The following is a 14,146-nucleotide window of genomic DNA, read 5'->3' as shown; positions in this document are numbered from 1 at the left end:
AAATAGCATCAGGTAAGGGGGTGCGGACGGGCCCGGTTGTTTGCCGGGCCCGTCCGCACCCCCTTACCTGATGCTATTTATCCGCATAGTAACAAGAAGCCGAAAGCACCAGCCTGAAGATGACGAGTGAGACCTCGTCGAAACGTCGCCTAGACACCCCAACTCTTACACGGGAAGACACCCGAAGACACCAAAACCTGCATATATATATATATATATATATATATATATATATATATATATGCTTTCGTAGATTTTCACGGGTATATATATATTGTCAGAGCTGCTTCCAGATCCTAGCTCACAGAGGATCACGCTAGCCAGCGGTCACTTTGTAAAAGTCTTTATTGGGTTACAGTTTCCATTCTTAAGCTGCTGCGTGCAACTCTACGTCTTATGGGTTAGACCGGCGAAGCTCCGTCTGAGTCTCCGCCCCCTGTGCACCAGCTAAATACCCTAGTCTTACTCCACCTTTCCCGCCTGACCGTTCTTCTCTGGGTCCCTCTGCCCCCCGTGGTCTCTTCCGTCCGGGACGCTTCTGACGCTGACCCCCCGGACCCTTCTGTCTCCTTGCGCCGGGCTTTAGGACCTGGCTCCCTTTCCGGGCTGCTTACTGCGCCACCTTCCTGTGTATTTGAACTTGGCGCGCGCGCGCAGCCTTCCACTTTCCGTCTGACCGTTTCTTCGCTCCCCGATGGAGGTGTGGCCACTCCTGACTCGTGCCCTCCCTCCTGTTGTGAGCTGCCAGCGCTTGATACCTGGCGCCCTTCCTCTCCCCTGCTCTCTGTTGGTGACGCTGGTCCCGATTTCCAACTGCTGCCCTCTGAGCCCCCTCTGGACCCTTCTTCCTGGGGTGTCCCCCTAGGCTCCCCCCTTGCTCTGGCCACTGGCGCTCCTTCCTGTGAATCTTCTGATTCACTGGAAAGACTCGGAGATCTCGGGTCGTCGTCATCACTCATCTTTTCTTCTGCCTCCTCCCCCTCGCTCTCTGTTTCCTCCCTTGCCCTCGCCTCTGCTCCTGAACCCCTGACATATATATATATATATATGGGGTTTATTATGGTTGTTTTTCACCTAGACTGGAGATAATTACAGAATGTAACACTAGAAACTTTTATGTTTGTGCTAAATCATTGCATGAGATGGACAAAAGAATTAGAGGGTGTCTTTTGTGGGGGGGGGAGTGACACTTGTTATAAGAATTTTAACATATATTTAATTTTAACATATTTATATATGTGTGTGTGTGTGTGTGTGTGTGTGTGTGTGTGTATAATGTATAAACCACATGTCTGAAACCCCACATAAAAAAGTCCTGAAACCATTTTGTCTCTCCCAAATTACCTCAAATATTTCTCTGCAAGGTCGAAGGAAATGGGGAGCTTCCCCATTGTCTCTTTGCTCACAAATCCTGTCTCAAGGGTACATTTAAGATATGAATAGGGTGAGCCTGTGACCAGTGAGCTGGATTCAGGAACTGAGTAGTTATAACAAAAGTGTGGCCAGGATGCCCAGGTAATCCAATAAGGTAACCTGGCAGACAGGATAAAAACAACGCACTCAGATTTCTGTTGTAGTCCACCCCTTCTCTGATGTACGTATGATGTATTGGGGTGGTGGTCTTGGGCTACCCCCCTTCTGTGATGTATGTATGATGTATGGAGGGGCAGTCTTGGGCTCCAGGGTGGGCACTTCAAAAGTCTATATAAGGGCTTGCACCCCTTTTTTCTGGGTCCTCCTCTGTTCTCCTGCGTGTGGGGGGAGCACTGTTGCAACAGTTTTAACAAAGATCAGGCTTGCTAGCTGCCTCTGCTTCTCAATATTCTCTGGTTTGCCTCTGTTATTTTCTTCTACTGATAGAGAACCTAAAAAAGGACTCTATATGTGCTCTTGGGTACCCCATAAGGGAAAAGGAGAAGGTTTTCTTTCTTTCTTATAACACTGTAAACATTATGAAAAGTAGTATTTTCAGTGCAATGTGTGAACAATGCATTGAAGTGATACCAAAGGCACCCCCTGGTCTATGAGCTCTTTTGCACAATGAGCATGAGATACTGCAACTTTTCCTTTTAAACCAGTGCAATGAACACCACTCATACTTAGAGAAAGGGGGAGGATCCATGGTCATGGAAACAAACATGAGAGTATACAGTTGCCTCACTATTACCCCATGCAAATATTAATATGGTTGTGAGGAAGGTGCAGGGGAGGTTGTATTTCCTGAGAATGCTCAGGGGACTGAATCTATCCCAGCACCTACTTCTGTCCTATTATCATAGTACCATTGAGAGTGTCTTAACCTATAGTATATTATCGTGGTATGGGAGCAGCTCTGAAACGGATAAAAAAGCTTTACAGAGAACAATTAAAATTGCCCAGAATGTTATTGGGCTCCGACTACCAACCCTGGATGAGATCTTCACGTCTCGCATTTTGAAGAAGTCACATAATATCCTGAGAGATCCCACCCACCCTGCTCACAACTTCTTTGAACTATTGCCTTCGGGCAGAAGATATAGGACAATGAAAACACGAACCACACGCCTTCTGAATAGTTTCTATCCAAGAGCTCTGACTGCACTAAATAATGATCTCAGGGCCAGTTGCAAGGTTTAGCAAGCAGAGAGTAGGAAGGAATGAGATAGGTTTCAGGTTATGTTTTAGGTTTTAGGTTATGTTATGCCTTAATAGGTCATGTTATATTCTGGATTTTATGTTTTTATAGATTATGTTTGAATAGGATGAGAGTGTCGGAGATACGTGCAAATGTATATGTGAACCCGGTCTTTGGGTGGGTGTTTGATTTTCGTTGTTGTGTATACTGTGTATATACGGACAATGACAATAAATTTATCTAATCTAATCTAATCTAATCATCTAATCTAATACCCTTGTTTCCAGGATGCAAGCATTCCCATCTCCATCAATGGTTGTGATGGTTACAATCTGGGTGGCTTAGAGTTGTTGGACTACAACTCCCATCATCCTTAGCTAGCTAGAGCAATGGTCAAGGATGATTGGAATTGTAGTCCAACAACAGCTGGGGTTTGAGGAACACTGCTATACAGTGGTACCTCGGGTTAAGTACTTAATTTGTTCCAGAGGTCTGTTCTTAACCTGAAACTGTTCTTAACCTGAAGACCACTTTAGCTAATGGCGCCTCCTGCTGCTGCCGCACAGCCAGAGCACGATCTCTGTTCTCATCCTGAAGCAAAGTTCTTAATCCAAGGTACTATTTCTGGGTTAGTGGAGTCTGTAACCTGAAGCGTATGTAACCCGAGGTACCAATAGCTTGGGGACAAACAATGGTAATGGGCTTCACGCCTTTCTTGTGGGCTTCCAAGAAACTAGTGCCATTCAGGAAGCCTCTGAGATTCTTATGGTTTCTGTTGCTATCTTGATGCTTTTTCTGTCTCTGTGCTCCACCTCTTTTCTACTTGTCTGACCCCACGTCTGTGTTCATTCGGTAGCCACATCAAACATCATTGATGACCACATCTGGGAATCCAAGGCCTAGAGCAGGGATGAGGAACCTGTTGAATTCCAACTCCAATCAGCCAAGACCACATAACACTGGTCTTGAAAGACCTACATTAGCTTCCAGTATGTTTCCGAGCACAATTCAAAGTGTTGGTGCTGACCTTTAAAGCCCTAAATGGCCTCGGTCCAGTATACCTGAAGGAGCGTCTCCACCTCCATCGTTCAGCCCAGACACTGAGGTCCAGCGCCGAGGGCCTTCTGGAGGTTCCCTCACTGCGAGAAGTGAGGGAACCAGGCAGAGGGCCTTCTCAGTAGTGGCGCCCACCCTGTGGAACGCCCTCCCATCAGATGTCAAGGAAATAAATATAACTTTTAAAAGGTAAAGGGACCCCTGACCATTAGGTCCAGTCGTGACCGACTCTGGGGTTGTGGTGCTCATCTCGCTTTATTGGCCGAGGGAGCCGGCATACAGCTTCTGGGTCATGTGGCCAGCATGACTAAGCCGCTTCTGGCGAACCAGAGCAGCGCACGGAAACGCCATTTACCTTCCCGCCGGAGCAGTGCCTATTTATCTACTTGCACTTTGACGTGCTTTCAAACTGCTAGGTTGGCAGGAGGAAGGACCGAGCAACGGGAGCTCACCCCATCGCAGGGATTCGAACTGCCGACCTTCTGACTGGCAAGTCCTAGGCTCTGTGGTTTAACCCACAGCACCACCCGCGTCCCGTAATCTAACTTTTAGAAGACATCTTAAGGCAGCCCTGTTTGGCGAAGTTTTTAATGGCTGATGTTTTATTGTATTTTTGATATTTTGTTGGAAGCTGCCCAAAGCAGCTGGGGAAACCCAGCCAGATGGGCGGAGTAAAAATAGGATGATGGGAACTGTAGTCTGATAATGACTGGAGGGCCCCAGGTTCCCCATCCCTGCTATATATATTTCACGTCATGCGAAATCAGTTTCACCAGGGCCCAGCTCCAGTTCAAAACAGAAGTATAGACACACTTTGGGGTGAATTATGAAAGGCAAGCTAGGATTTGAGCAGAGGAAGGAATAAGACAACACAGCACAGAGAGCAATAGCCTTTGGGCCTTTATTCACACACAGGTGTAAGCCACCTTGGTTGGGGCAGATCACACACAGGCACGGCAATGCAGCAACCCTTCCCCTGTTCTGTTATTGCTCTGAGCAAGAGACCAGCAGAAAACCAGAACGGGAAAATTCCGCTATGGCATCTTAAGTGCTTCCTTACGTGCCAGATGTTGGCAGGGAAGGGATTTTCCTAAGGAAGCCTCGATGTATGCAGTGCTGTGCTTCCATGAAGGCTGGGGTGAGAGTCAAGCAGTGGTGGCAAGGGAGAGCCACAGGAAGCGGTGCTCCGGGCACTAAGCTACATCTAGGCAGGGGTAGCCAAGACTTATTCAAACACATGACTGGCAGCAGTGAATAGGACTTACAAAATGGGAGTGGGTAAGGGAGAAGAGAGAGAGGGAGAACCACGGCGCATCACTGGCAGGTGTTGTAGATTTGGATCTGTTGATTGATGTCTCCCAAGATGACCCTCATCTTGGCCTCAAGCCCGTCCAGTTGGGCTGCTTTCTCCTGCAGCAGCCTCTCGTTTTCTTCATACGTTTCTTCCAGCGCTGAATAGGGACAGGGAGGAGGAGAACCGCAGCAACAAAATGGAGAAAAGTTAAGGGAAAGATGGGTTGCTAAAACCATCCCCTCCCTGAAACCTGCCTCTGAAGGGACAGTTCCACGTTGGTGTCTCTGTCGCAGTTCCAGACAAGGAGGTCACAGCCAGCCTCTCCTTGTGTGTTCCCTCCCCCAACAGCAAATCCGCTCCAGATCCCCAGAACAGATTTGGGACAGGAGGGTAGAGAAAGTTCCGTTGTGCAAGTGGAAGCTCTTTGTTATGTACTGAGTAAATAGGATTCAGAATGCAGCAGTCTGATTGGTCCTAGAACAATAGGATTCAGAATGCAGCAGTCTGATTGGTCCTAGAACAATAGGATTCAGAATGCAGCAGTCTGATTGGTCCTAGAACAATAGGATTCAGAATGCAGCAGTCTGATTGGACCACAGGAGCCACCCAATCCAGCTCCAGGTGGAAGGGAATCCGCAACCTGATTGGCCTGCAGGAGAATCCTGGAATTAGCCAATCACGTGGGGCCCACTGTGTAAATAATGTATATAAGGCAGACATTCTGGGGGAACTTCCATTCCTCCTCACCACTATGAGCTGAATAAAGGGCATGAAATCCACTCTTGACTCCGAGTATATTTCACCCTTTATGCAGAGAGGGTGACGTAATGAGTGGAGGCCTGCAGACACAGTAGAGGCACGTGCCCCTTTGGGCAAGAGGTTTCCCCACCACCCTCCATCAAGAATGTTTGTGTCAGCCTCCCCACTGGAAACTCAAACTCAAGAGCCATGGAGAGGGTGGATTAAGGAGCGTGTGTGCTGGGTCTGAGGCTTGGCTGCCGTGATCTATAGATCCCGGGCAAGCTGCCTAGCTTTGCCGGAGGTTGGCATTCGCCAAGAAGGTAGCATGAGCTAGGGCAGGGCACCTCCTGCTGTTTTAGGAAGAGAAAAGCAACAATTCCAAGTCCCCTCGCAGTGCTGAGATTCCCAGGATGCTGAATCCTGCGCAAGTTGCTTGGGTCTGACATGGAGATTGCCCACAGCTCTGCCCTTCCCCTCCTAATACCTTACTTCTGCGGGAAGGGCCCCGCTTCCCACAAGAGTCTAGACTCCCATTCTTCCTCAGCAGTCCTCCTCTGCTTTCTGCTTTCCCATATCTCCTCTCTCCTGCAACATCCAGGGCTTGCTGCCTGTTCTGCCTGTTCGCAGGTTTTCTATCCAAGCGTGTCCTGTGTCACAGAATGGGATCTTTGGGGGATTTATCAGCTTTCTAAATGGAAATGGCTCTTTACGGTTCTATCCACCACAATGCAAGAAGAGAGATGGGCAGCCTGATGAAATTCCACTTGTATTATGGAATTCTCTGTATATTAGGCAGGCAGCGTCCATGTTTAGTTTTCAGATTCCAGTTCAGAACATTTTTATTTACATAAACTTGCTCTGCCACATGTCTCGGTTTTATGTTATTCCAAGCTTTGTCTTTATAGGTGTTTAATTTTGATTTTATGCACACTGCTTTGAGAAGATCTCTCCGCCCCTGTCTTGGTTTAGCAGTATGGAAATTTATGCATACATAAAATAAGTAAATAAGCAAACTGAAGACACCAAAAGGCAGGGCTGGGCAGGGCTTCCCACAATCAAAGAGCAGTTTCAGCATCTCATGTAAACTCCCTGTCCTTCTCCTGCCCACTCTCAAAATTTATGGTCTTCCTTTCCCTGGTTCCATCACCCCAATCTATTTGTGTGTGATGGTGATGGAGAGAATCTTTGGAAACCTAGATTTTGGAAGCGGCGTACAAACCAAATGAAACTAGTTCATGTGGCCTTGGCCTAGTATACCTGAAGAAGCGTCTCCATCCCCATTGTTCTGCCCAGGCACTGAGGTCCAGTGCTGAGGGCCTTCTGGCAGTTCCCTCACTGTGAGAAGCAAAGCTACAGGGAACCAGGCAGAGGGCCTTCTCGGTAGTGGCGCCCGCCCTGTGGAATGCCCTCCCACCAGATGTGAAGGAAATAAGCAGCTATCCTATCTTTAAAAGACATCTGAAGGCAGCCCTGTTTAGGGAAGCTTTTAATGTTTGATGTTTTGTCATATTATTATTATTATTATTATTATTATTATTATTATTATTATTCTGTTGGGAGCTGCCCAGAGTGGCTGGGGAAACCCAACCAGATGGGCAGGGTATTAATAATAATAATAATAATAATAATAATAATAATAATAATAATATTCTGTTGGGAGCTGCCCAGAGTGGCTGGGGAAACCCAACCAGATGGGCAGGATATTATTATTTACTGAGAGTCCAGAAGGCACAGAATTGTGTGAAACCCAGTTTATGGGGGGGAGGCAGAAATGTCACACACCACCCCAGATAATATATTTCTCCCTTTCTCCCGGGCACTTACCACTCAGCCTTTGCAGCTTGTCATGCGCGTCGCGCAGCAGGCCCTTGGCCTCGTCCCGTAGGCGCTCTGCTTTCTGCCGGGCCCGGACCACGTGCTGGGCCTTGCGTTCCACTAGGTCCTTCATGGTGCGGTACTGGTCACCCAGCGTCCCGTCCAGCAACTGAGATGCAGTGGGAAATAAGGGCCAACCGGTGAGCAGGAACTGCAGGCCTCGCTGCAGCAGCGTTATGCTTCCCACCACCTCTGGAGCGTTGCAAGGAAGATGGCAGGAAGAAAAGGCAGGAAATGGGCCTCCTCTGGAATGACTTTAGTGCAGGGCTGGGGGGAACCTGTCTGGCCCTCCAGATGTTGTCAGGCTACAACCCCCACAACCCCTGACTGTTGGCCATGCTCCCTGGGGGTAATAGGGTATTGGAGTCCGAACAATATCTGGACAGGCTGATGCCTGACTTAGTGGATCAGTGTGATGGTCTGGGATTCGGACTCGGAGGCTGAACCTGAGGAATCCCAGCCTGCACAGGAGTCCCCGCCTCCAAATCCAGCTGAGCCGGGGCTGGGGGATGAGCCTGAAGGGTCCTCACCTGTGCTGGATCCTCAGGTGCAGGCACCAGCTGAGTCTGCTCTGGCCCCTGAGGTGATGGAGGACCCATTGCCTGCAGGTGCTCCACCCTCAGCCCCGTCAGAGGAAGAGGAGGTTGCCTCTAGATCTGGTAACCCTCCAGCCTCTCCTGAGCTGCAGAGGCTCAGGGCAGAGAGGCGGAGGGGACTAAGTTCCCGCAGGAGGAGTGCTCACCTCCAGGCCAGGAGAGGAGAGTCACCTGAGGATCGGGGCCGCCCTATGCCTCAGGGCAGATAAAAGCCAGCCAGCCCCAGCCCCAAGTTGCAGGAGCAACATTGTTGGTAGCCTGTTCCTGCCTGCACCCTGTCCTGCTCCTCTGCCAGAGTTCCTGACCCCACCCGACTCCCTGCCTTGGACCCAGCTTCAACTTTGATGGACTGCCTCCATACCGCACCATCGACCTCGGACTGGACTCGGACCTCGCCTCTCGGTTAGCCTCCAGGACCAGCACAATGAGTTTTGTTCATGCCAATCATCTTGCTGAGTCCAATTTTCACTCATTCATTCATTCATTCAACAGCAACATCAATGTGTATAGTACTTTTCAGGGTGCAAGGGGACAAGTCCCTGCCTTGAGGAACTAAGAATTCTAAAATCTTGTCAATGAGGCCAGGAAGGAATGCCGTCCTAGATGAGAGCGGCCAGTGATGGTGGAGTTGTTGCTTTTCGCTACCTCCCGAGGGTTGTGCCTCCTGTTTGTGACATCTGGTTGGCCACTGTAAGAAACAGGGTGCCATGCTCTCCCCTCCCAATTCTTGTAATTCCTGGAATCACCAGCTATTTTCTCTCCAGGTCCCATGCCTCGGCTTGTGGCACTTTACGGGGCTAGGCTGCATGGATGGATCCGAAACAGGAACTGAGGGGTGGTCAGTCCTAGTTCTTGGAGTTTGGGGTTGGCCTCTTAGGTGCCTCCCAACTTCCTGATTCCAAAGGAACACATAGAGACGTGGCTGAAGGAAGACAGGAGGCTATCAGCCTGGCTCTATCTGCCAGAGGCTTCAGTGGATACCCAGCCACACAGCCTTGGGAGGCAATCAATGTTGCACTAAGGTGATCCTTCCATCAGGGCAAGCATTTCAGCTTGTCAGGTGGAAAGATCCGCCGCCCACTGCCCCACATGCTGTTCCAGGGGTTCTCCGAGCACCCAGACCCCCAAGCCAATTAGAGGGGTGGGGTGAGGAGCTAGAACCTTGTTGCACAAGCCTTCCGCTGATGGGACTGGTGAGTTGAATCCCACTGTTTATTTTTTCTTCTTTTTTAAAAAAAAATATTTTAATTGATATCTTAACAATCAAAATAAACAAACTGCCAATATACCAAAAGATAGAAGTGACGGGAGAGACACCAGCAAAATCTCCTCTGATGCTTTTCTGACAGGTAAGGATTATTTTCCACCTGTTTTGCGTAACATGCCTGCAGTCTCGAAAAGTGGGCGGACGTCCCTCTTAAGGCACAGCTGCCTCTTGGCCACGGTGGTTGACAGAGCATTTGGGTGAAGGAGCATCTCTGACGCCATCTTCATTTGTTTTTTATCTGATTGCCTCCGAACAGTCAGTCAATTTCACCCTCTGAGTAATTTAGCAGGAATCACAAACACCCAGAGAAACTGACAGCTAGTCACCATCTCTCAGCCTTAGCTACCCTCCTAACAACCCTGTTAGGTGAAGCGGGAAGAAGATATTCTGGGGGTGAGGCTGGGCTCGTTGGAGGAAACACATGGCAATTGTGTGCTGCAGCTCAGTATTATAGCAACAAGAGTTTGTGGGCACACTTGGTAGTTTCTAATAAGACATTATTATTATTATAAGACCTATAAGACATCAGAAGGTCGGAGGTTCGAATCCCCGCGACGGGGTGAGCTCCCATTGGCCAGTCCCTGCTCCTGCCAACCTATCAGTTCGAAAGCACGTCAAAGTGCAAGTAGATAAATAGGTACCACTCCGGCGGGAAGGTAAACGGCGTTTCCGTGTGCAGCTCTGGTTCGCCAGAAGCGGCTTAGTCATGCTGGCTACATGACCCAGAAGCTGTACGCCGGCTCCCTCGGCCAGTAAACAGAGTCGGCCACAACTGGACCTAATGGTCAGGGGTCCCTTTACCTTTTTAAGACATTAGGATGAAACTGGCAAGACTGAATTCCTGGAGCCAAACGAATGAAAAAACAAACAGAGTAGGCAGCAGCGTCACCAAAATAACAAGGCAAAGAGGATACACGAAGTACCAGCTAAAGAACGTGAAGCATTTCCATGTACCAATTTGCATAAGAAATACTTGTTTTGCATTATTCACTGCAAGCTGCCTGGCGCTTGTATGACGAAACATGGGAGAAAACCTTGCAAAATACAAATAAAATGAAACTCAAACTTATACTGCTGCGTAGGCAGCCACCTATTCGCACCCTGTGTGTACACAATGCAGCAAGGATGCTTCCTTCACCTGTCCTCTCAGTCCTAACCCAGGAGACAGCTGCTTATCCATCTTTGCCAGACTCCTGGACCTTCTCAAGCCCAGCCTCATGTACCTGTTCGGCTTCGCCAGCTCGGTCCCTGGCAGCGCTGGCTGTCTCCTCAGCTCGCGTGGCGGCCAGGCTGTTGTTGGCCCGTTTCATCTTGAGCGCATCCACCTGCTTGTCGAGGTGACCCACACGCTCCATGGCTTCAGCCAGCTGACCTTCGGCGCTTGCGGTCTGCTGCTGGATCTGAAGGGAGAAGGGAGGCAAGATGAGAAGCTGGAGAAGGTCTGCTGCCTCTCACCATTGTGGGAAGGTCTTCCCCATCCTACACGAGAGAGCTGACCTCACTGAGGAGATGTTACGATTCAGGGGATTTAGGGGGCATCATGGACCAGCCTCTGATGCCCCCTGACCCAGCCTCTGGTGCCCCTCCACAAGCCAGTGTGGTGTAGTGGTTAAGAGCGGTAGTCTCGTAATCTGGTGAACCGGGTTCGCATCCCCGCTCCTCCACATGCAGCTGCTGGGTGACCTTGGGCCAGTCACACTTCTCTGAAGTCTCTTAGCCCCACTCACCTCACAGAGTGTTTGTTGTGGTAGAGGAAGGGAAAGGAGATTGTTAGCTGCTTTGAGACTCCATAGGGCGAAGGAATGGGTTTCCCAAACCCAAAACTGACTGTGCAGGCAGTTTGAAACTGCACCAAAATCCCTATTTTTCCTTAGCTAATATCCATTAACTTGAGCTCTGAGTCAATGTATAAACAAAAACCCGGCTGTGCTCAGAGCCCTCTCCTTTAGCAGTTTGTGACGGCAGGGATGACCCTGACTGCACCAGTAGAACAGAGAAGACATGTCTGTGCCTTATCTTATGTCCTGACCACAAAAGACGCACAGACCTAAGTCCGGGAACAAAGCCAGAGTGTTTTCTCGGAGATGACGACCTCTTCCTCCAAGATAAGAGTAGGAAGAGGAAGATCCTTTTATGGTCAGAAGTACAGGAAGGAATGCCCTTTTATGGTTAAGAATACCAGAGCAAGAGCATATGTGATGTCAACCTGTGTACATAGGCTGACGTGGTTGGATTCCTGGGGAAGGGGGGAGAGGGTGCCTGGAGGATATATATACTGCATGTAATCTCTGATTTCTTTGGACTTGCTATGCACTGACCAAGCAAGTGCCTTCTGCTATCCAGAGAGCAGAATAAACTCTTTCTTTGATCCAACCTCAGTGTCATTTGACTTCCTTCCTCCTGCCCCGGAGCAACGCAGACCCAATCGGTGAACTCCAATAAGGCTACAAGGGCAGTGATAAAGCGGGATATCAAATCCAAACTCTTCTTCTCTTCTACTGCCAAAGTGCCCTCAGTGCCAACGCCACAATGGCATTACCATTTTGCAGCACGGAGGGCTCCAGCTCAGAGGCCATAACAGAACCGTGGCCTCCACTGTATCAATGGAATCCACAACTCATTAAATTGACACCTCCCCTTTCAAAGTAAAGGCTCCTCTCCTCGGGGGTGGGGCTAACTGCTCCAAGGATGCTGTAGGCCTAATTAAGGCTGAGGGTTCACCCACATCTCCATTTGCGCCACTGCTTCCCCCCAGGGAAACCCAATTGTTAGCATTGGATTGGAACAAACAACTGGCTTGTTGGTTTTTGCGGATTGCATTTTGTTCAGATTTAGCACTAAAGAGCAGGTTTTCAGGGGCGGGGGGAGCAGTGGGGCAAAGGCAAAACTGCTTTGTTCCATGCCTAGAAAATGTGGGTCAAGTGGAAAAAGCACTCGGACCCATGCTTTCTAGAGAAGTGGAATTGCAGACAAGCATTCAGCCTTGTTGCTTCTTGGAGCTATCTAGGGTGCTACTCACCTTGCTTCTTTGGACTTGGGTTTTCAAAAAGCTTTCCGCAAAGTACCTCACCAAAGACTCCCCAGTAAGTGTGGCAGTCAAGGAATAAGAGGAGAAGTCCTCTTGTGGATCAGGAATTGGTTAAGTTGCAGGAAGCAAAGAGTAAGAATGAAAGGGCAGTTCTCCGAACGGAGAGAAATAGGAAGTAGGTCATTGGGACCTGTGCTTTTCAACTTGGCTCATAAACAATCCAGAATGAGGGGTGAGCAGTGAGATGGCAGCGTCTGATACTGAATTGCCCAGGGTCTGACTGGGTATAAGGGCAGCTAATTATGTTCCAAGGCACGTGAGTGGTGCTGTGGTCTAAACCACACAGCCTAGGGATTGCCAATCAGAAGGTTGGCGGTTCGAATCCCCACGACGGGGTGAGCTCCTGTTGCCCGGTCCCTGCTCCTGCCAACCTAGCAGTTCGAAAGCACACCAGTGCACGTAGATAATTAGGTACCGCTCTGGCGGGAAGGTAAACGGCGTTTCTGTGAGCTGCTCTGGTTTTGATGGTTTTTAGTCATGACTTGGAAAAACTGCCTGCGGACAAACGCCGGCTCCCTTGGCCTGTAAAGCGAGATGAGCGCCGCAACCCCAGAGTCATCCATGACTGGACTTAACTGTCAGGGGTCCTTTACCTTTACCTAATTATGTTCCAAGTCCTTCTCAATGTTTGATTCTGGTACACTTTCAGGGGAGGGCTGTGCACAGCGCCGGGGCTTACCCTATTCACGACATTCTCGGTGTTGTAGATGTCGCTGGCTGCGTTGCGGATGGCTTTCTCGGCAGCGCTTTGAGCCCGTTTGGCGTCGTCCAGAGCCTTCTTCACTGCTTCGGCTGCAGTCTTTACGCTCTCTGCTCGAGCGCTGCAAACGGGAAGAACGTGCGGCAAGTGTGAGCCCAGAGCTATGTGCACTAGCGTCGCCACTGCTGCGATGGCCAGGAGGACAAATCCATGGGAGTAGAACAGTCATTCACCAGGTGTGATCTCTGTGTACAGGTGTAGTTTACTTCCCTCCCCTCCTCCGAGATCTGTGCCAAGCCCTCTCTCTGAATGAAAGAGAGCCCTGAAAACGAATCTAGTTGCTTTAGCTTCTCCCTGAACGTTTTTATGCTGACCATTTGTGTTCCGCACTGTTCGGTTTTTATTTTTGAAATAATTTTTTAGTTGATGTTACAAGTGTAGAGTTATAACATTGCCAAATACATATCCATATTTAGAGATTTCTCTGTATCTCTAGACTTCCCACCTTCCCCTCCATGGATCCTATTATCAACCTTTTCAAATGTATATTATTTCATCATCCAAGTTTTATGTCTCTCCATTTTGTCCATAGTAATTTCTATATCACATTATTACAATCCTACTAATGTTTTCATCTGCTTACAGGGGTCTCTCAAGTAAATTGTAAATTTTCCCTGTTCTTTATTAAAGTTTTGGTCTTTTTGGTTCCTGAGCTATCTGGTCAGTTTTGCCATTTTGACCTGCTGTTCAGTTTTTAGCTCTGCATAGTTAATTTGTTTTGTACAGTGGTACCTCAGGTTAAGAACATAATTCGTTCTGGAGGTCTGTTCTTAACCTGAAACTGTTCTTAACCTGAAGCACCACTTTAGCTAATGGGGCCTCTTGCTGCTGCTGCTGCACGATTTATGTTCTCAT

The 14,146-nt window shown here is 48.9% G+C and overlaps 1 protein-coding gene across 1 annotated transcript in view; it reads right to left on the bottom strand.

Moving 5' to 3' along the window:
- Positions 1–4,547: 4,547 nt before the first annotated feature.
- LAMB2 (laminin subunit beta 2) overlaps positions 4,548–14,146 on the bottom strand; it is a 59,766-nt gene continuing 50,167 nt past the window's right edge. Inside the window, exons 30-33 of the mRNA XM_081181717.1 lie at positions 13,211–13,352; positions 10,667–10,843; positions 7,530–7,689; positions 4,548–5,121 (exon numbers count right to left, since the gene is read on the bottom strand). Coding sequence (XP_081037843.1) covers positions 4,985–5,121; positions 7,530–7,689; positions 10,667–10,843; positions 13,211–13,352 — 616 coding nt within the window. The 3' untranslated portion in view covers positions 4,548–4,984. The remainder of the gene's footprint in view (positions 5,122–7,529; positions 7,690–10,666; positions 10,844–13,210; positions 13,353–14,146) is intronic.

Source organism: Podarcis bocagei, assembly GCF_964188305.1.
Source record: "Podarcis bocagei genome assembly, chromosome: 2".
Classification (NCBI taxonomy): Eukaryota; Metazoa; Chordata; class Lepidosauria; order Squamata; family Lacertidae; genus Podarcis; species Podarcis bocagei.
Note: the sequence above shows the minus strand (reverse complement) of the source record. Positions and strands in the feature narration are given on the sequence as shown.